Source organism: Paralichthys olivaceus, chromosome 1 (genome assembly GCF_024713975.1).
Source record: "Paralichthys olivaceus isolate ysfri-2021 chromosome 1, ASM2471397v2, whole genome shotgun sequence".
In the NCBI taxonomy this organism is placed as follows: Eukaryota; Metazoa; Chordata; class Actinopteri; order Pleuronectiformes; family Paralichthyidae; genus Paralichthys; species Paralichthys olivaceus.
This window is the reverse complement of record NC_091093.1, coordinates 26,617,389-26,637,856: the sequence shown is the minus strand read 5'-3', so window position 1 is coordinate 26,637,856 and position 20,468 is coordinate 26,617,389. Positions and strand designations below refer to the sequence as shown.

The following is a 20,468-nucleotide window of genomic DNA, read 5'->3' as shown; positions in this document are numbered from 1 at the left end:
ATTATCTCAAGCGTCTTATGGAGAAAATTCCAGAAGCGTTTGTTTCAGGCTCAGCTGCTGCCTCCGACCAACTGGTGTAACACACACACAGAACCCACATCTATAAAGAGACCATAAATCTGAGGTATTTCCACTCTTCTCTTTTCTTGTCTCTCAGCCACAGGCAGGATTCAGGATGGCAGAGTAAGACTTGAACGTTCTCTTAAATCTAGAGGAAAAAAACTGAAAAAACTAAAATCATTTTCCCTCTTTGTTTGTTTGTTTGTTTTTTATATGAAGGAAAAAGATGTCGACCAGCCGGAGGAATCAGCTCAAGGTAGAGTGCAGATGTTTTAAAGTTTCAAAATGTGAACGTATGTTGTTGTCCAGCGTCTGTAGCTGTGAAGTTAATTTAATCATCGCTATCATCATAACTTCCGCACAGCGTTAATCGAAAAGCAGTTTGATGGGAAAAATATGAAAACAATTGAAGAATAAAATAAGAAGGAGAAGAAGCTTTTATATTTGTGTTATTCATTGGTTTTAATCATGATTCTGGAACAATTAAAAAACTGGGCTGCTGACAAAACAATGTCTGTTTGTAAAAAGAGTAAAAGATTGAAAATGATCATCAAACTTCTTTTGACATATACATGTTGGATACCTGCAGAAGCCTGTGAAGTTGATCCAGAGTAAATCTACAATGACAGCAAAACAGAGAGATGACAATAATGATAATAATAAGAGGAAGAAGAAGAATAGGAATACATAAATACATAAACATAAATGGGTGATAGGGAAGATCTTCCTCTGGGCAGGGTCGTATAAAAGTTGTGACCTCCTCTGTCGTCCTGTCAGAGTTTGCTGCTGCAGATTGCTGAGACGATGCTGGAGGAGGAGGTGCAGGAGGCTGAGAGAGAGAAGATGAAGCACCTGGAGGAGAACTGTCCGTCTCTCTCTGTTCCAGGCTGCATGCAGGAGCTGCAGGTAAAACCTCCTCCATCTGGATGAAACACAAACAAAGCTGGTATTAGTCTGAGCCGAGCAGACTGTAGAACTGATATTCACACTCAGAGCTGAATGCATATGGGCTGCTGCACCAATACCTGCTGCAGTACAGGTCATAAATCCAACCATGTTAGCAGATGAGACATGGACCAAACTAAAAATCAAAGTAGATGTTGAATAAATGTTTCTCAAAGATGGTTTCTGTCATTTTAGTTCTTATCACACTGATTTATGTTTTAATGTTTTAGATAAGTTTGTTTAATTTTATGAAATAAAAACAGGGTGAAATGTTAATGATTATACATCTGAGACTGACTGGGAATATTATGGCTTTGTATGAGGGAAATGATCACAGAAGAGAGTAAAGTGTGACAGGATGTTATTTTCTTGACTCTTTCAACATCAGGATCTATGCCGGAAGCTTCACCAGCAGATTGATCTGGTGGATGAAGAGCGATTCGACATAGAGATGAAAGTCAAAAAGTCCAACAAGGAGGTAGATCACGTTTTTAAAAAAAATCTAATTTAACTCCCTGCCACAGGTTTTAATATTTTTACATGGATTTAATTTCCTCAGAAAGTGTCAACAGTACAAATGTTGTCCTGCAAACCAGTTTTCATACGCACAGAATCTCATGAAGCGTCTCCTCTGTCAGATCGACGACCTGAAGTTGACGGTTCAAGATCTGAAGGGGAAGTTTAAGAAGCCGGCGCTGAAGAAGGTGCGGATGTCGGCCGACGGCATGTTGGCCGCTCTGCTGGGCTCCAAACATAAAGTGTCCATGGACCTGAGGGCCAATCTGAAGCAGGTCAAGAAGGAGGTGAAAGAGGAGGTGGGTGATCCAGACTTCAGAAAACGTACTTTGATATTCTCAGGGTCCTAAATGTGCAACATCACAGAGACTCTGAGTTTAATCACTGACAGTACCTCAAACTCTTTAATATGTTTATTGATTTGCTCGTGATTCTCTCAGGAGAAGCAAACAGGCGACTGGAGGAAGAACATTGAAGACAAGGCTGGGATGGATGGCAGGAAGAAGAGGTTCGAGACAGAGGCTTAAACCTCGTGGATGTGATACTGTCGTCAGGTTCAGCATCAACATCATTCATGTCTGTGTCTCATGTGAGTCCACAGTTTAGATGACAAACGAAATAAATCCTTTGGTGTGTTTGTGTGTTTCATATTGATAATCTGATAAATCATGAAAAAGAAATGACACATTTGAGGATACAAAAATAAGAGGAAAATTGTGCAGTTAAAAAAACAAGTTAATAAAATTCATATTGTTTTCATGATTTAATAAGTAATGGAAATAGTAGAATTAAGTGATTTTTGGGGGATTTTGTAGAGCAGTTGTCAAAGATTTTTAAAAACGTAGATATGTTTTTTAGGACAGAATAAGAAAAGATCTGGTGTGTTTCTTACTAATGACGCTTAAATTGTGATGGGATTTTTAATTCTTGTGTTAAAGTTGAGCCTGGTTTCATAAACGTGACAATGAGAATCAGTGGCCTCAAAGTCATAAGGTCTGTTCATATACAAAATAAAGGGATTTATCCTTGTTGAGAAAACTGTATTACACTTTTTTATTTTAAAATATATTTGTAGTTTTATATATATATATAAATATAATTATAAAATATAAGAAGCACTAAAGTTAAACATAAAGGTGAATCCTTTTGTAATTCCACATCCCAGGGTGCAGGTAATAAACACATTCTCTATGTAAAATACGATGTAGAAAACAGATATGTTTTTAATATCACATTTAACTGACAGTGTCTGTGATGTCCCATGTGACATTTTCTGTGATGTCACATGTGACAGTGTCTATAATGTCACATGTGACAGTCTCTATGATGTCATATTTGACCTTGATTGTTAAATGTCATTTATCTGGACTTCAAAGCCATCAAGGCTAGGTTCAGTGCCTATAAGAGTTTGGGAAGAGACCTTGGGAGGACAACAGCTCCAAAACTAGACCACAGATACTTAAATCTTCGATACACGAGACCGTCAGAAGACAGAATATACTTCAGTACACCTACACTGTTCCTGTATTAGCAAACATGCCGAAGAACAAGTCAAAAAGGGTAAGGTTTCTAAGTAGGAAACATGTTTTTTAGTGTTACACTTTTCATGATTTTATCTGCGAGGGGATGGACTTTAAATAAACCCATCACACTGGTGCTAATACTAGCATGAGCATACTAGTGATTTTTTTAAATTTGGGTGTGCACCGCGTGGTGAAATCTCTCGCAAGTCACGTAATTTGTGTGGGCGAGCCACTGAAACATTAGTTGAGAAGAGGGAACTGACTTAACGGCCTTATTTCCACCAATGTTGGACAAAGAACTCCATCAGAGGAGTTCACAGCGAGAGGAGAAAAACTTGTTTACTTTCGGTTTCTGACCAGCACGCGTACACACACACAATAAAAGTCCCATACAGATATACTGCTTATGATGACAGGATACACAAATTCACTGACCAACCTTCCACAATAAGGCAACTAAATGAAACGGCTTACATAAATTACTTTTAAATTGCCAAACATTACACTATAAAAACTAACTGGATATAGTTGATAATAATAATAAATATTGTAGTTGATTAGCTATATTATTAGCTATTTATTGTTGGTTTTTCATCTAATCAATAATCTTGTAAACCGTGAAACCGTGATATTTCCTCTGACAATAATCGGCGCCAAAATTTCATATCGTGACATCCCTAGTATGTAGAGACTGTATTTAACAGAATTGAAGAAACTGTATTTAAATGTACTGGTGGTTAAATCAATGATTTGTTGGTCTGGTTCATCAACATTTAATTCAAAGCGAGTGTGGGACTGTGTTTTTAACTGTTATATGTTTGTGTCTTTCAGGTGCCAGACTCTGAGAAATTGTTTGAGGACCTCCTTGAAGCGAAACAGAAGTTGGACTCTGAGAATTTGAATCTGGCTCATGAAAATGCCAGTTTAAGGATGGCCATGTCATGCAAAGAAGCTACATGGCGGAAGGAAAAGGAGAGCATGCAGAATGCAGATTATGAAAGACTCAAGGAGGAACTAGAGCTTGATCTCAAGGATGCCAAGAAGGAGTTGAGGATCCAAGAGAAGGAGTACAGGTCTTTGAGTCAGCGTAACCAAAGCCAGCAGGCAGAGAGCCACAGGATCAGACGTGACCTGAATCAAAAGTGCAACCAGGTGAATGAGCTGGAGCACTCCATAAAACAGAGGGAACAGGTGATCGACAGGACTCTGCATGAGAAACAGGCGCTGGACAAACAAATCGATGAGCTCAAAACCAAGCTCAGAGCTATGGGGACAAAAGTTCTCCAGAACGAGCCTGACTGGCAGTCAGAAGTCAAGGCTCTGAAGGACGAGCTCAGCCGTGAGCAGGCGGAGAAGAAGGATGGGTTAATGAAAATCAAGGCACTGAAGGACGAGCTCAGCCGTGAGCGGGCAGAGAAGGAGGCTGGCTTCAATAAAATCAAGGCTCTGAAGGACGACCTCAGCCGTGAGCAGGCAGAGAAGAAGGCTGGCTTCAATAAAATCAAGGCTCTGAAGGACGAGCTCAGCCGTGAGCAGGCAGAGAAGAAGGCTGGCCTCCTTAAAATCAAGGCTCTGAAGGACGAGCTCAGCCGTGAGCAGGCAGAGAAGAAGGCTGGCTCCATTAAAATCCAGGCTCAGAAGGACGAGCTCAGCCGTGAGCAGGCAGAGAAGAAGGCTGGCCTCATTAAAATCAAGGCTCAGAAGGACGAGCTCAGCCGTGAGCAGGCAGAGAAGAAGGCTGGCCTCATTAAAATCAAGGCTCTGAAGGACGAGCTCAGCCGTGAGCAGGCAGAGAAGCAGGCTGGCCTCATTAAAATCAAGGCTCAGAAGGACAAGCTTAGCCGTGAGCAGGCAGAGAAGCAGGCTGGCTCCAATAAAACCAAGGAGCTGGAGAGACTGCTCAAGGTCACAGAAGAGAAGTGGGGGACCAAGCATGAGGCTCAAATTGTCCATACGGATCAGATGATCGCCAGTCTCACCTGTCAGAATATGGCACTGGAAGCCAGCAACCAGAAGCTGATCTCCATGCAGCAAGCCATTGAGACAAGGATCCTCCAGAACAACACAGAGTGGGAGACGAAAGTTGACGCTCTGGAGGACCGTCTCAGTTGTGAGCAGATGGAGAAGGAGGCTGGCTTCACAAAAATCAAGGAGCTGGAGAAACTGGTCAGCGACACTGAGCAGATGTGGGCGGCCAAGTACGAGGCCGACATCAAGATGCTCATCCTGAAACAGATCAAGCTTCAGGTGAGTCACATCAGCTCCTTTTGATCGATCAAAGAACTAGTTGCACTTTAAGTTTGTTTCTTATTCAGGCTTTTGAAAGAGAAAACATCTAAACACACTTGTCTCTGTCTTTTCAGGAACTGGCCTTGATGACTGACAAGGACAAGGCGAAGAAAGAAAAAGAGCAAAAGAAAGCAAAGAAAGAGGCAGAGAAGAGCCTAAAGAAGGAGCTGAAAGAGAAGAAGAAGCAAGAGAAGAGATAGAAACTAGACAGAGAGAGGGAGGAGAAGAGGCAAAGGAAATGAAAAAGAAAATATGTGCCTCTCTTAAAAAAAAAATAAAGTTGAAATAGAATCAACATCTCTTGTTTCTTCCTCAATACACCCTGGTGTTCATTTTGTAAGTCACGGTTCCATATAGAGTCAAATATATGATGTGTATATGACATATACTGTATATATAATGTGATTGACAGCTAGTAACGTCCAATGGGTGCAGGTTGCAGGTGGAGGAGGGCGTGCAGTGTCCTCAAGCTCTCAGTCAGGCTCCACCCCTCGCTCCTACTAATGTGGTCACTTCTGATTTAAAAAAACAAGATGGTGCCGGACCAAATAGATGAGAGGCTACAAAGCAGCAGCTCACAAACCGAGCAAGCTCTGTTTCATTGTTGCAACGCTGCAACATCATTTGTTCCATCTCGTCTGTTAACAAATGATCTGACACAGATTGCAGCCATCAGGAAAAATCAAACATGCAATCGCTATTTGATGAGTCAGAACTAGTTAAGTTAAATAATCTCATTGTTCAACGCGAATCCTGACTGGACAGATGTGACAGAGATGAAATCAGGAGCTCAGACGATCGTGTGAGGATTTCTATAAGTTCTGGTTCGTTTCAGGACAATAAAACTAGGACGCTGCTTCGCTTTTCAAAGAATTATGGGACGGCATTTTCTCCTCTGGCATAGAAGCTCATTTCCTTATGATTTAGAAAATTCCAGTATGTTTACTGTTTACTGCATAACCAAAAATAATGCGTTAAGGTACCAGTCATAGACTTGCATCTGTTGCAAATGGGTGAAACATCAGGAAAGAAACTGTAGTTTTTTGATGATGCTTGATTGGATTTAAAAGGACTGTTGGGCCATTCGTTTATATGTTTGTATTCTTTTATACTTCAACGTGAATGAGTGAATCTGGTCTGTGAACACAGTCAAAAATTAGTTTTTAATAAGTCAACATAGTGGTTGTTTTGTGTGTTTATGTCCTAAACTTAATGTCGCCGGCTATTGAATCTGTAGCATTTAAACCAGCAGGAATATCTGGGAGGTGAAAAGTGTGTTGGTAACAACTCCCCAGGTTTCCATCTTACACACACACACACACACATCTTACAGACACACTTATACACACACACACACATCTGACAAAAACACACATACTCATTGGGGACATGTAGATGAAACAAGTCATCAAAACACTGTTATTAACATACACACACACACACAGACACACAAATAATGTGTATAGATATGAAAACAGACCAAACCTCTGCTACGTCCATTTATATGGCGAAATGGATTGTTTGGATTTTAGAGGCAGCTGATGGTGACATGTTGAACCAAACACACCCCCGCCCCCCACCCATCTTAATGCCCCTTGTGCAAAAAGTTCATTAAAATAGCACTAGTGTGTAGAAGTTCGATTTGGTGAAGAGAAATTACATTTTATAGTTTAATATTGTTTGCAAAAGACTTGAAGTTATTATAACATATGTTGGGTAAATAAAGTATATTTGCGCTTTTCGTACTGTTCCAATAGAAATCACACAGTTTGTGGTACGGTGTTTTAAAACTGATCGATCGATCAATAAATACATTTTTTATATAATCCATATTCACTTATCATAATTTGCCTCATAGGGCTTATATCATGGAAAACTGTTTGTTTGAAATCACATTTAACTGACAGTGTCTGTGATGTCCCATGTGACAGTTTCTGTGATGTCACATGTAACAGTGTCTGTGATGTCCCATGTGACAGTTTCTGTGATGTCACATGTGACAGTGTCTATAATGTCACATGTGACAGTCTCTATGATGTCATATTTGACCTTGATTGTTAAATGTCATTTATCTGGACTTCAAAGCCATCAAGGCTAGGTTCAGTGCCTATAAGAGTTTGGGAAGAGACCTTGGGAGGACAACAGCTCCAAAACTAGACCACAGATACTTAAATCTTCGATACACGAGACCGTCAGAAGACAGAATATACTTCAGTACACCTACACTGTTCCTGTATTTAGCCAACATGCCGAAGAACAAGTCAAAAAGGGTAAGGTTTCTAAGCACGAAACATGTTTTTTAGTGTTAGACTTTTCATGATTTTATTTTATTTTTCCATTGTTTGTCTCAAACTCTAAAAATATTTTTTCTGCGAGGGGATGGACTTTAAATAAACCCATCACACTGGTGCTAATACTAGCATGAGCATACTAGTGATTTTTTAAAATTTGGGTGTGCACCGCGTGGTGAAATCTCTCGCAAGTCACGTAATTTGTGTGGGCGAGCCACTGAAACATTAGTTGAGAAGAGGGAACTGACTTAACGGCCTTATTTCCACCAATGCTGGACAAAGAACTCCATCAGAGGAGTTCACAGCGAGAGGAGAAAAACTTGTTTACTTTCGGTTTCTGACCAGCACGCGTACACACACACAATAAAAGTCCCATACAGATATACTGCTTATGATGACAGGATACACAAATTCACTGACCAACCTTCCACAATAAGGCAACTAAATGAAACGGCTTACATAAATTACTTTTAAATTGCCAAACATTACACTATAAAAACTAACTGGATATAGTTGATAATAATAATAAATATTGTAGTTGATTAGCTATATTATTAGCTATTTATTGTTGGTTTTTCATTTAATCAATAATCTTGTAAACCGTGAAACCGAGATATTTCCTCTGACAATAATCGGCGCCAAAATTTCATATCGTGACATCCCTAGTATGTAGAGACTGTATTTAACAGAATTGAAGAAACTGTATTTAAATTTACTGGTGGTTAAATCAATGATTTGTTGGTCTGGTTCATCAACATTTAATTCAAAGCGAGTGTGGGACTGTGTTTTTAACTGTTATATGTTTGTGTCTTTCAGGTGCCAGACTCTGAGAAATTGTTTGAGGACCTCCTTGAAGCGAAACAGAAGTTGGACTCTGAGAATTTGAATCTGGCTCATGAAAATGCCAGTTTAAGGATGGCCATGTCATGCAAAGAAGCTACATGGCGGAAGGAAAAGGAGAGCATGCAGAATGCAGATTATGAAAGACTCAAGGAGGAACTAGAGCTTGATCTCAAGGATGCCAAGAAGGAGTTGAGGATCCAAGAGAAGGAGTACAGGTCTTTGAGTCAGCGTAACCAAAGCCAGCAGGCAGAGAGCCACAGGATCAGACGTGACCTGAATCAAAAGTGCAACCAGGTGAATGAGCTGGAGCACTCCATAAAACAGAGGGAACAGGTGATCGACAGGACTCTGCATGAGAAACAGGCGCTGGACAAACAAATCGATGAGCTCAAAACCAAGCTCAGAGCTATGGGGACAAAAGTTCTCCAGAACGAGCCTGACTGGCAGTCAGAAGTCAAGGCTCTGAAGGACGAGCTCAGCCGTGAGCAGGCGGAGAAGAAGGATGGGTTAATGAAAATCAAGGCACTGAAGGACGAGCTCAGCCGTGAGCGGGCAGAGAAGGAGGCTGGCTTCAATAAAATCAAGGCTCTGAAGGACGACCTCAGCCGTGAGCAGGCAGAGAAGAAGGCTGGCCTCCTTAAAATCAAGGCTCTGAAGGACGAGCTCAGCCGTGAGCAGGCAGAGAAGAAGGCTGGCTCCATTAAAATCCAGGCTCAGAAGGACGAGCTCAGCCGTGAGCAGGCAGAGAAGAAGGCTGGCCTCATTAAAATCAAGGCTCAGAAGGACGAGCTCAGCCGTGAGCAGGCAGAGAAGAAGGCTGGCCTCATTAAAATCAAGGCTCTGAAGGACGAGCTCAGCCGTGAGCAGGCAGAGAAGCAGGCTGGCCTCATTAAAATCAAGGCTCAGAAGGACAAGCTTAGCCGTGAGCAGGCAGAGAAGCAGGCTGGCTCCAATAAAATCAAGGAGCTGGAGAGACTGCTCAAGGTCACAGAAGAGAAGTGGGTGACCAAGCATGAGGCTCAAATTGTCCATACGGATCAGATGATCGCCAGTCTCACCTGTCAGAATATGGCACTGGAAGCCAGCAACCAGAAGCTGATCTCCATGCAGCAAGCCATTGAGACAAGGATCCTCCAGAACAACACAGAGTGGGAGACGAAAGTTGACGCTCTGGAGGACCGTCTCAGTTGTGAGCAGATGGAGAAGGAGGCTGGCTTCACAAAAATCAAGGAGCTGGAGAAACTGGTCAGCGACACTGAGCAGATGTGGGCGGCCAAGTACGAGGCCGACATCAAGATGCTCATCCTGAAACAGATCAAGCTTCAGGTGAGTCACATCAGCTCCTTTTGATCGATCAAAGAACTAGTTGCACTTTAAGTTTGTTTCTTATTCAGGCTTTTGAAAGAGAAAACATCTAAACACACTTGTCTCTGTCTTTTCAGGAACTGGCCTTGATGACTGACAAGGACAAGGCGAAGAAAGAAAAAGAGCAAAAGAAAGCAAAGAAAGAGGCAGAGAAGAGCCTAAAGAAGGAGCTGAAAGAGAAGAAGAAGCAAGAGAAGAGATAGAAACTAGACAGAGAGAGGGAGGAGAAGAGGCAAAGGAAATGAAAAAGAAAATATGTGCCTCTCTTAAAAAAAAAATAAAGTTGAAATAGAATCAACATCTCTTGTTTCTTCCTCAATACACCCTGGTGTTCATTTTGTAAGTCACGGTTCCATATAGAGTCAAATATATGATGTGTATATGACATATACTGTATATATAATGTGATTGACAGCTAGTAACGTCCAATGGGTGCAGGTTGCAGGTGGAGGAGGGCGTGCAGTGTCCTCAAGCTCTCAGTCAGGCTCCACCCCTCGCTCCTACTAATGTGGTCACTTCTGATTTAAAAAAACAAGATGGTGCCGGACCAAATAGATGAGAGGCTACAAAGCAGCAGCTCACAAACCGAGCAAGCTCTGTTTCATTGTTGCAACGCTGCAACATCATTTGTTCCATCTCGTCTGTTAACAAATGATCTGACACAGATTGCAGCCATCAGGAAAAATCAAACATGCAATCGCTATTTGATGAGTCAGAACTAGTTAAGTTAAATAATCTCATTGTTCAACGCGAATCCTGACTGGACAGATGTGACAGAGATGAAATCAGGAGCTCAGACGATCGTGTGAGGATTTCTATAAGTTCTGGTTCGTTTCAGGACAATAAAACTAGGACGCTGCTTCGCTTTTCAAAGAATTATGGGACGGCATTTTCTCCTCTGGCATAGAAGCTCATTTCCTTATGATTTAGAAAATTCCAGTATGTTTACTGTTTACTGCATAACCAAAAATAATGCGTTAAGGTACCAGTCATAGACTTGCATCTGTTGCAAATGGGTGAAACATCAGGAAAGAAACTGTAGTTTTTGATGATGCTTGATTGGATTTAAAAGGACTGTTGGGCCATTCGTTTATATGTTTGTATTCTTTTATACTTCAACGTGAATGAGTGAATCTGGTCTGTGAACACAGTCAAAAATTAGTTTTTAATAAGTCAACATAGTGGTTGTTTTGTGTGTTTATGTCCTAAACTTAATGTCGCCGGCTATTGAATCTGTAGCATTTAAACCAGCAGGAATATCTGGGAGGTGAAAAGTGTGTTGGTAACAACTCCCCAGGTTTCCATCTTACACACACACACACACACATCTTACAGACACACTTATACACACACACACACATCTGACAAAAACACACATACTCATTGGGGACATGTAGATGAAACAAGTCATCAAAACACTGTTATTAACATACACACACACACACAGACACACAAATAATGTGTATAGATATGAAAACAGACCAAACCTCTGCTACGTCCATTTATATGGCGAAATGGATTGTTTGGATTTTAGAGGCAGCTGATGGTGACATGTTGAACCAAACACACCCCCGCCCCCCACCCATCTTAATGCCCCTTGTGCAAAAAGTTCATTAAAATAGCACTAGTGTGTAGAAGTTCGATTTGGTGAAGAGAAATTACATTTTATAGTTTAATATTGTTTGCAAAAGACTTGAAGTTATTATAACATATGTTGGGTAAATAAAGTATATTTGCGCTTTTCGTACTGTTCCAATAGAAATCACACAGTTTGTGGTACGGTGTTTTAAAACTGATCGATCGATCAATAAATACATTTTTTATATAATCCATATTCACTTATCATAATTTGCCTCATAGGGCTTATATCATGGAAAACTGTTTGTTTGAAATCACATTTAACTGACAGTGTCTGTGATGTCCCATGTGACAGTTTCTGTGATGTCACATGTAACAGTGTCTGTGATGTCCCATGTGACAGTTTCTGTGATGTCACATGTGACAGTGTCTATAATGTCACATGTGACAGTCTCTATGATGTCATATTTGACCTTGATTGTTAAATGTCATTTATCTGGACTTCAAAGCCATCAAGGCTAGGTTCAGTGCCTATAAGAGTTTGGGAAGAGACCTTGGGAGGACAACAGCTCCAAAACTAGACCACAGATACTTAAATCTTCGATACACGAGACCGTCAGAAGACAGAATATACTTCAGTACACCTACACTGTTCCTGTATTTAGCCAACATGCCGAAGAACAAGTCAAAAAGGGTAAGGTTTCTAAGCACGAAACATGTTTTTTAGTGTTAGACTTTTCATGATTTTATTTTATTTTTCCATTGTTTGTCTCAAACTCTAAAAATATTTTTTCTGCGAGGGGATGGACTTTAAATAAACCCATCACACTGGTGCTAATACTAGCATGAGCATACTAGTGATTTTTTAAAATTTGGGTGTGCACCGCGTGGTGAAATCTCTCGCAAGTCACGTAATTTGTGTGGGCGAGCCACTGAAACATTAGTTGAGAAGAGGGAACTGACTTAACGGCCTTATTTCCACCAATGCTGGACAAAGAACTCCATCAGAGGAGTTCACAGCGAGAGGAGAAAAACTTGTTTACTTTCGGTTTCTGACCAGCACGCGTACACACACACAATAAAAGTCCCATACAGATATACTGCTTATGATGACAGGATACACAAATTCACTGACCAACCTTCCACAATAAGGCAACTAAATGAAACGGCTTACATAAATTACTTTTAAATTGCCAAACATTACACTATAAAAACTAACTGGATATAGTTGATAATAATAATAAATATTGTAGTTGATTAGCTATATTATTAGCTATTTATTGTTGGTTTTTCATTTAATCAATAATCTTGTAAACCGTGAAACCGAGATATTTCCTCTGACAATAATCGGCGCCAAAATTTCATATCGTGACATCCCTAGTATGTAGAGACTGTATTTAACAGAATTGAAGAAACTGTATTTAAATTTACTGGTGGTTAAATCAATGATTTGTTGGTCTGGTTCATCAACATTTAATTCAAAGCGAGTGTGGGACTGTGTTTTTAACTGTTATATGTTTGTGTCTTTCAGGTGCCAGACTCTGAGAAATTGTTTGAGGACCTCCTTGAAGCGAAACAGAAGTTGGACTCTGAGAATTTGAATCTGGCTCATGAAAATGCCAGTTTAAGGATGGCCATGTCATGCAAAGAAGCTACATGGCGGAAGGAAAAGGAGAGCATGCAGAATGCAGATTATGAAAGACTCAAGGAGGAACTAGAGCTTGATCTCAAGGATGCCAAGAAGGAGTTGAGGATCCAAGAGAAGGAGTACAGGTCTTTGAGTCAGCGTAACCAAAGCCAGCAGGCAGAGAGCCACAGGATCAGACGTGACCTGAATCAAAAGTGCAACCAGGTGAATGAGCTGGAGCACTCCATAAAACAGAGGGAACAGGTGATCGACAGGACTCTGCATGAGAAACAGGCGCTGGACAAACAAATCGATGAGCTCAAAACCAAGCTCAGAGCTATGGGGACAAAAGTTCTCCAGAACGAGCCTGACTGGCAGTCAGAAGTCAAGGCTCTGAAGGACGAGCTCAGCCGTGAGCAGGCGGAGAAGAAGGATGGGTTAATGAAAATCAAGGCACTGAAGGACGAGCTCAGCCGTGAGCGGGCAGAGAAGGAGGCTGGCTTCAATAAAATCAAGGCTCTGAAGGAAGACCTCAGCCGTGAGCAGGCAGAGAAGAAGGCTGGCTTCAATAAAATCAAGGCTCTGAAGGACGAGCTCAGCCGTGAGCAGGCAGAGAAGAAGGCTGGCCTCCTTAAAATCAAGGCTCTGAAGGACGAGCTCAGCCGTGAGCAGGCAGAGAAGAAGGCTGGCTCCATTAAAATCCAGGCTCAGAAGGACGAGCTCAGCCGTGAGCAGGCAGAGAAGAAGGCTGGCCTCATTAAAATCAAGGCTCAGAAGGACGAGCTCAGCCGTGAGCAGGCAGAGAAGAAGGCTGGCCTCATTAAAATCAAGGCTCTGAAGGACGAGCTCAGCCGTGAGCAGGCAGAGAAGCAGGCTGGCCTCATTAAAATCAAGGCTCAGAAGGACAAGCTTAGCCGTGAGCAGGCAGAGAAGCAGGCTGGCTCCAATAAAATCAAGGAGCTGGAGAGACTGCTCAAGGTCACAGAAGAGAAGTGGGTGACCAAGCATGAGGCTCAAATTGTCCATACGGATCAGATGATCGCCAGTCTCACCTGTCAGAATATGGCACTGGAAGCCAGCAACCAGAAGCTGATCTCCATGCAGCAAGCCATTGAGACAAGGATCCTCCAGAGCAACACAGAGTGGGAGACGAAAGTTGACGCTCTGGAGGACCGTCTCAGTTGTGAGCAGATGGAGAAGGAGGCTGGCTTCACAAAAATCAAGGAGCTGGAGAAACTGGTCAGCGACACTGAGCAGATGTGGGCGGCCAAGTACGAGGCCGACATCAAGATGCTCATCCTGAAACAGATCAAGCTTCAGGTGAGTCACATCAGCTCCTTTTGATCGATCAAAGAACTAGTTGCACTTTAAGTTTGTTTCTTATTCAGGCTTTTGAAAGAGAAAACATCTAAACACACTTGTCTCTGTCTTTTCAGGAACTGGCCTTGATGACTGACAAGGACAAGGCGAAGAAAGAAAAAGAGCAAAAGAAAGCAAAGAAAGAGGCAGAGAAGAGCCTAAAGAAGGAGCTGAAAGAGAAGAAGAAGCAAGAGAAGAGATAGAAACTAGACAGAGAGAGGGAGGAGAAGAGGCAAAGGAAATGAAAAAGAAAATATGTGCCTCTCTTAAAAAAAAAATAAAGTTGAAATAGAATCAACATCTCTTGTTTCTTCCTCAATACACCCTGGTGTTCATTTTGTAAGTCACGGTTCCATATAGAGTCAAATATATGATGTGTATATGACATATACTGTATATATAATGTGATTGACAGCTAGTAACGTCCAATGGGTGCAGGTTGCAGGTGGAGGAGGGCGTGCAGTGTCCTCAAGCTCTCAGTCAGGCTCCACCCCTCGCTCCTACTAATGTGGTCACTTCTGATTTAAAAAAACAAGATGGTGCCGGACCAAATAGATGAGAGGCTACAAAGCAGCAGCTCACAAACCGAGCAAGCTCTGTTTCATTGTTGCAACGCTGCAACATCATTTGTTCCATCTCGTCTGTTAACAAATGATCTGACACAGATTGCAGCCATCAGGAAAAATCAAACATGCAATCTCTATTTGATGAGTCAGAACTAGTTAAGTTAAATAATCTCATTGTTCAACGCGAATCCTGACTGGACAGATGTGACAGAGATGAAATCAGGAGCTCAGACGATCGTGTGAGGATTTCTATAAGTTCTGGTTCGTTTCAGGACAATAAAACTAGGACGCTGCTTCGCTTTTCAAAGAATTATGGGACGGCATTTTCTCCTCTGGCATAGAAGCTCATTTCCTTATGATTTAGAAAATTCCAGTATGTTTACTGTTTACTGCATAACCAAAAATAATGCGTTAAGGTACCAGTCATAGACTTGCATCTGTTGCAAATGGGTGAAACATCAGGAAAGAAACTGTAGTTTTTGATGATGCTTGATTGGATTTAAAAGGACTGTTGGGCCATTCGTTTATATGTTTGTATTCTTTTATACTTCAACGTGAATGAGTGAATCTGGTCTGTGAACACAGTCAAAAATTAGTTTTTAATAAGTCAACATAGTGGTTGTTTTGTGTGTTTATGTCCTAAACTTAATGTCGCCGGCTATTGAATCTGTAGCATTTAAACCAGCAGGAATATCTGGGAGGTGAAAAGTGTGTTGGTAACAACTCCCCAGGTTTCCATCTTACACACACACACACACACATCTTACAGACACACTTATACACACACACACACATCTGACAAAAACACACATACTCATTGGGGACATGTAGATGAAACAAGTCATCAAAACACTGTTATTAACATACACACACACACACAGACACACAAATAATGTGTATAGATATGAAAACAGACCAAACCTCTGCTACGTCCATTTATATGGCGAAATGGATTGTTTGGATTTTAGAGGCAGCTGATGGTGACATGTTGAACCAAACACACCCCCGCCCCCCACCCATCTTAATGCCCCTTGTGCAAAAAGTTCATTAAAATAGCACTAGTGTGTAGAAGTTCGATTTGGTGAAGAGAAATTACATTTTATAGTTTAATATTGTTTGCAAAAGACTTGAAGTTATTATAACATATGTTGGGTAAATAAAGTATATTTGCGCTTTTCGTACTGTTCCAATAGAAATCACACAGTTTGTGGTACGGTGTTTTAAAACTGATCGATCAATCAATAAATACATTTTTTATATAATCCATATTCACTTATCATAATTTGCCTCATAGGGCTTATATCATGGAAAACTGTTTGTTTGAAATCACATTTAACTGACAGTGTCTGTGATGTCCCATGTGACAGTTTCTGTGATGTCACATGTAACAGTGTCTGTGATGTCCCATGTGACAGTTTCTGTGATGTCACATGTGACAGTGTCTATAATGTCACATGTGACAGTCTCTATGATGTCATATTTGACCTTGATTGTTAAATGTCATTTATCTGGACTTCAAAGCCATCAAGGCTAGGTTCAGTGCCTATAAGAGTTTGGGAAGAGACCTTGGGAGGACAACAGCTCCAAAACTAGACCACAGATACTTAAATCTTCGATACACGAGACCGTCAGAAGACAGAATATACTTCAGTACACCTACACTGTTCCTGTATTTAGCCAACATGCCGAAGAACAAGTCAAAAAGGGTAAGGTTTCTAAGCACGAAACATGTTTTTTAGTGTTAGACTTTTCATGATTTTATTTTATTTTTCCATTGTTTGTCTCAAACTCTAAAAATATTTTTTCTGCGAGGGGATGGACTTTAAATAAACCCATCACACTGGTGCTAATACTAGCATGAGCATACTAGTGATTTTTTTAAATTTGGGTGTGCACCGCGTGGTGAAATCTCTCGCAAGTCACGTAATTTGTGTGGGCGAGCCACTGAAACATTAGTTGAGAAGAGGGAACTGACTTAACGGCCTTATTTCCACCAATGCTGGACAAAGAACTCCATCAGAGGAGTTCACAGCGAGAGGAGAAAAACTTGTTTACTTTCGGTTTCTGACCAGCACGCGTACACACACACAATAAAAGTCCCATACAGATATACTGCTTATGATGACAGGATACACAAATTCACTGACCAACCTTCCACAATAAGGCAACTAAATGAAACGGCTTACATAAATTACTTTTAAATTGCCAAACATTACACTATAAAAACTAACTGGATATAGTTGATAATAATAATAAATATTGTAGTTGATTAGCTATATTATTAGCTATTTATTGTTGGTTTTTCATTTAATCAATAATCTTGTAAACCGTGAAACCGTGATATTTCCTCTGACAATAATCGGCGCCAAAATTTCATATCGTGACATCCCTAGTATGTAGAGACTGTATTTAACAGAATTGAAGAAACTGTATTTAAATCTACTGGTGGTTAAATCGATGATTTGTTGGTCTGGTTCATCAACATTTAATTCAAAGCGAGTGTGGGACTGTGTTTTTAACTGTTATATGTTTGTGTCTTTCAGGTGCCAGACTCTGAGAAATTGTTTGAGGACCTCCTTGAAGCGAAACAGAAGTTGGACTCTGAGAATTTGAATCTGGCTCATGAAAATGCCAGTTTAAGGATGGCCATGTCATGCAAAGAAGCTACATGGCGGAAGGAAAAGGAGAGCATGCAGAATGCAGATTATGAAAGACTCAAGGAGGAACTAGAGCTTGATCTCAAGGATGCCAAGAAGGAGTTGAGGATCCAAGAGAAGGAGTACAGGTCTTTGAGTCAGCGTAACCAAAGCCAGCAGGCAGAGAGCCACAAGATCAGACGTGACCTGAATCAAAAGTGCAACCAGGTGAATGAGCTGGAGCACTCCATAAAACAGAGGGAACAGGTGATCGACAGGACTCTGCATGAGAAACAGGCGCTGGACAAACAAATCGATGAGCTCAAAACCAAGCTCAGAGCTATGGGGACAAAAGTTCTCCAGAACGAGCCTGACTGGCAGTCAGAAGTCAAGGCTCTGAAGGACGAGCTCAGCCGTGAGCAGGCGGAGAAGAAGGATGGGTTAATGAAAATCAAGGCACTGAAGGACGAGCTCAGCCATGAGCGGGCAGAGAAGGAGGCTGGCTTCAATAAAATCAAGGCTCTGAAGGACGACCTCAGCCGTGAGCAGGCAGAGAAGAAGGCTGGCTTCAATAAAATCAAGGCTCTGAAGGACGAGCTCAGCCGTGAGCAGGCAGAGAAGAAGGCTGGCCTCCTTAAAATCAAGGCTCTGAAGGACGAGCTCAGCCGTGAGCAGGCAGAGAAGAAGGCTGGCTCCATTAAAATCCAGGCTCAGAAGGACGAGCTCAGCCGTGAGCAGGCAGAGAAGAAGGCTGGCCTCATTAAAATCAAGGCTCAGAAGGACGAGCTCAGCCGTGAGCAGGCAGAGAAGAAGGCTGGCCTCATTAAAATCAAGGCTCTGAAGGACGAGCTTAGCCGTGAGCAGGCAGAGAAGGAGGCTGGCCTCATTAAAATCAAGGCTCAGAAGGACGAGCTTAGCCGTGAGCAGGCAGAGAAGCAGGCTGGCTCCAATAAAATCAAGGAGCTGGAGAGACTGCTCAAGGTCACAGAAGAGAAGTGGGTGACCAAGCATGAGGCTCAAATTGTCCATACGGATCAGATGATCGCCAGTCTCACCTGTCAGAATATGGCACTGGAAGCCAGCAACCAGAAGCTGATCTCCATGCAGCAAGCCATTGAGACAAGGATCCTCCAGAACAACACAGAGTGGGAGACGAAAGTTGACGCTCTGGAGGACCGTCTCAGTTGTGAGCAGATGGAGAAGGAGGCTGGCTTCACAAAAATCAAGGAGCTGGAGAAACTGGTCAGCGACACTGAGCAGATGTGGGCGGCCAAGTACGAGGCCGACATCAAGATGCTCATCCTGAAACAGATCAAGCTTCAGGTGAGTCACATCAGCTCCTTTTGATCGATCAAAGAACTAGTTGCACTTTAAGTTTGTTTCTTATTCAGGCTTTTGAAAGAGAAAACATCTAAACACACTTGTCTCTGTCTTTTCAGGAACTGGCCTTGATGACTGACAAGGACAAGGCGAAGAAAGAAAAAGAGCAAAAGAAAGCAAAGAAAGAGGCAGAGAAGAGCCTAAAGAAGGAGCTGAAAGAGAAGAAGAAGCAAGAGAAGAGATAGAAACTAGACAGAGAGAGGGAGGAGAAGAGGCAAAGGAAATGAAAAAGAAAATATGTGCCTCTCTTAAAAAAAAAATAAAGTTGAAATAGAATCAACATCTCTTGTTTCTTCCTCAATACACCCTGGTGTTCATTTTGTAAGTCACGGTTCCATATAGAGTCAAATATATGATGTGTATATGACATATACTGTATATATAATGTGATTGACAGCTAGTAACGTCCAATGGGTGCAGGTTGCAGGTGGAGGAGGGCGTGCAGTGTCCTCAAGCTCTCAGTCAGGCTCCACCCCTCGCTCCTACTAATGTGGTCACTTCTGATTTAAAAAAACAAGATGGTGCCGGACCAAATAGATGAGAGGCTACAAAGCAGCAGCTCACAAACCGAGCAAGCTCTGTTTCATTGTTGCAACGCTGCAACATCATTTGTTCCATCTCGTCTGTTAACAAATGATCTGACACAGATTGCAGCCATCAGGAAAAATTAAACATGCAATCGCTATTTGATGAGTCAGAACTAGTTAAGTTAAATAATCTCATTGTTCAACACGAATCCTGACTGGACAGATGTGACAGAGATGAAATCAGGAGCTCAGACGATCGTGTGAGGATTTCTATAAGTTCTGGTTCGTTTCAGGACAATAAAACTAGGACGCTGCTTCGCTTTTCAAAGAATTATGGGACGGCATTTTCTCCTCTGGCATAGAAGCTCATTTCCTTATGATTTAGAAAATTCCAGTATGTTTACTGTTTACTGCATAACCAAAAATAATGCGTTAAGTTACCAGTCATAGACTTGCATCTGTTGCAAATGGGTGAAACATCAGGAAAGAAACTGTAGTTTTTGATGATGCTTGATTGGATTTAAAAGGACTGTTGGGCCATTCGTTTATATGTTTGTATTCTTTTATACTTCAACGTGAATGAGTGAATCTGGTCTGTGAACACAGTCAAAAATTAGTTTTTAATAAGTCAACATAGTGGTTGTTTTGTGTGTTTATGTCCTAAACTTAATGTCGCGGCTATTGAATCTGTAGCATTTAAACCAGCAGGAATATCTGGGAGGTGAAAAGTGTGTTGGTAACAACTCCCCAGGTTTCCATCTTACACACACACACACACACACACACATCTTACAGACACACTTATACACACACACACATCTGACAAAAACACACATACTCATTGGGGACATGTAAATGAAACAAGTCATCAAAACACTGTTATTAACACACACACACACACACACACACACACACAAATAATGTGTATAGATATGAAAACAGACCAAACCTCTGCTGCGTCCA

The 20,468-nt window shown here is 41.5% G+C and overlaps 5 protein-coding genes across 6 annotated transcripts; all 5 read left to right on the top strand.

Annotated features, from left to right (window-relative positions):
* The first annotated feature begins 105 nt into the window (after positions 1-105).
* On the top strand, positions 106-2,190 carry LOC109644502 (troponin I, fast skeletal muscle-like). Of its 2 annotated transcripts, none has more exons than XM_069526372.1 (6): positions 106-124; positions 280-316; positions 838-966; positions 1,394-1,483; positions 1,644-1,820; positions 1,962-2,190. In XM_069526372.1, exons 2-6 carry the CDS (start codon positions 287-289, stop codon positions 2,046-2,048), a joined length of 513 nt encoding a protein of 170 aa, XP_069382473.1. In that variant the 5' UTR covers positions 106-124; positions 280-286; the 3' UTR covers positions 2,049-2,190. The 2 variants fall into 2 exon arrangements, with proteins under 2 accessions (XP_069382473.1, XP_019965457.2); XM_020109898.2 differs by having other exon boundaries at positions 112-183.
* A 733-nt stretch (positions 2,191-2,923) lies between these two features.
* Positions 2,924-5,628, top strand: LOC138410456 (flagellar attachment zone protein 1-like). Its single transcript, XM_069526305.1, has 3 exons — positions 2,924-3,081; positions 3,876-5,291; positions 5,408-5,628. The coding sequence occupies exons 1-3, from the start codon at positions 3,058-3,060 to the stop codon at positions 5,531-5,533; spliced, it is 1,566 nt and encodes a 521-aa protein (XP_069382406.1). The 5' UTR covers positions 2,924-3,057; the 3' UTR covers positions 5,534-5,628.
* A 1,811-nt stretch (positions 5,629-7,439) lies between these two features.
* Positions 7,440-10,130, top strand: LOC138410462 (flagellar attachment zone protein 1-like). The gene is made up of 3 exons (XM_069526333.1): positions 7,440-7,603; positions 8,441-9,793; positions 9,910-10,130. Exons 1-3 carry the CDS (start codon positions 7,580-7,582, stop codon positions 10,033-10,035), a joined length of 1,503 nt encoding a protein of 500 aa, XP_069382434.1. The 5' UTR covers positions 7,440-7,579; the 3' UTR covers positions 10,036-10,130.
* Positions 10,131-11,926: 1,796 nt separating this feature from the next.
* Positions 11,927-14,694, top strand: LOC138410461 (flagellar attachment zone protein 1-like). The gene is made up of 3 exons (XM_069526326.1): positions 11,927-12,104; positions 12,942-14,357; positions 14,474-14,694. Exons 1-3 carry the CDS (start codon positions 12,081-12,083, stop codon positions 14,597-14,599), a joined length of 1,566 nt encoding a protein of 521 aa, XP_069382427.1. The 5' UTR covers positions 11,927-12,080; the 3' UTR covers positions 14,600-14,694.
* Positions 14,695-16,504: 1,810 nt separating this feature from the next.
* LOC138410460 (calponin homology domain-containing protein DDB_G0272472-like) lies at positions 16,505-19,258 on the top strand. The gene is made up of 3 exons (XM_069526324.1): positions 16,505-16,668; positions 17,506-18,921; positions 19,038-19,258. Exons 1-3 carry the CDS (start codon positions 16,645-16,647, stop codon positions 19,161-19,163), a joined length of 1,566 nt encoding a protein of 521 aa, XP_069382425.1. The 5' UTR covers positions 16,505-16,644; the 3' UTR covers positions 19,164-19,258.
* Positions 19,259-20,468: the final 1,210 nt, after the last annotated feature.

Bases quoted from the DNA above. Each gene is read 5' to 3' on its own strand.
- LOC109644502 (XM_020109898.2), top strand. The intron at 317-837 runs GTAGAGTGCAGA...TCGTCCTGTCAG, and splicing joins GCCGGAGGAATCAGCTCAAG to AGTTTGCTGCTGCAGATTGC. The intron at 1,821-1,961 runs GTGGGTGATCCA...TGATTCTCTCAG, and splicing joins AGAAGGAGGTGAAAGAGGAG to GAGAAGCAAACAGGCGACTG.
- LOC138410456 (XM_069526305.1), top strand. From the start codon at position 3,058: ATGCCGAAGAACAAGTCAAAAAGG. The intron at 3,082-3,875 runs GTAAGGTTTCTA...TGTGTCTTTCAG, and splicing joins CGAAGAACAAGTCAAAAAGG to GTGCCAGACTCTGAGAAATT. The intron at 5,292-5,407 runs GTGAGTCACATC...CTGTCTTTTCAG, and splicing joins TGAAACAGATCAAGCTTCAG to GAACTGGCCTTGATGACTGA.
- LOC138410462 (XM_069526333.1), top strand. From the start codon at position 7,580: ATGCCGAAGAACAAGTCAAAAAGG. The intron at 7,604-8,440 runs GTAAGGTTTCTA...TGTGTCTTTCAG, and splicing joins CGAAGAACAAGTCAAAAAGG to GTGCCAGACTCTGAGAAATT. The intron at 9,794-9,909 runs GTGAGTCACATC...CTGTCTTTTCAG, and splicing joins TGAAACAGATCAAGCTTCAG to GAACTGGCCTTGATGACTGA.
- LOC138410461 (XM_069526326.1), top strand. From the start codon at position 12,081: ATGCCGAAGAACAAGTCAAAAAGG. The intron at 12,105-12,941 runs GTAAGGTTTCTA...TGTGTCTTTCAG, and splicing joins CGAAGAACAAGTCAAAAAGG to GTGCCAGACTCTGAGAAATT. The intron at 14,358-14,473 runs GTGAGTCACATC...CTGTCTTTTCAG, and splicing joins TGAAACAGATCAAGCTTCAG to GAACTGGCCTTGATGACTGA.
- LOC138410460 (XM_069526324.1), top strand. From the start codon at position 16,645: ATGCCGAAGAACAAGTCAAAAAGG. The intron at 16,669-17,505 runs GTAAGGTTTCTA...TGTGTCTTTCAG, and splicing joins CGAAGAACAAGTCAAAAAGG to GTGCCAGACTCTGAGAAATT. The intron at 18,922-19,037 runs GTGAGTCACATC...CTGTCTTTTCAG, and splicing joins TGAAACAGATCAAGCTTCAG to GAACTGGCCTTGATGACTGA.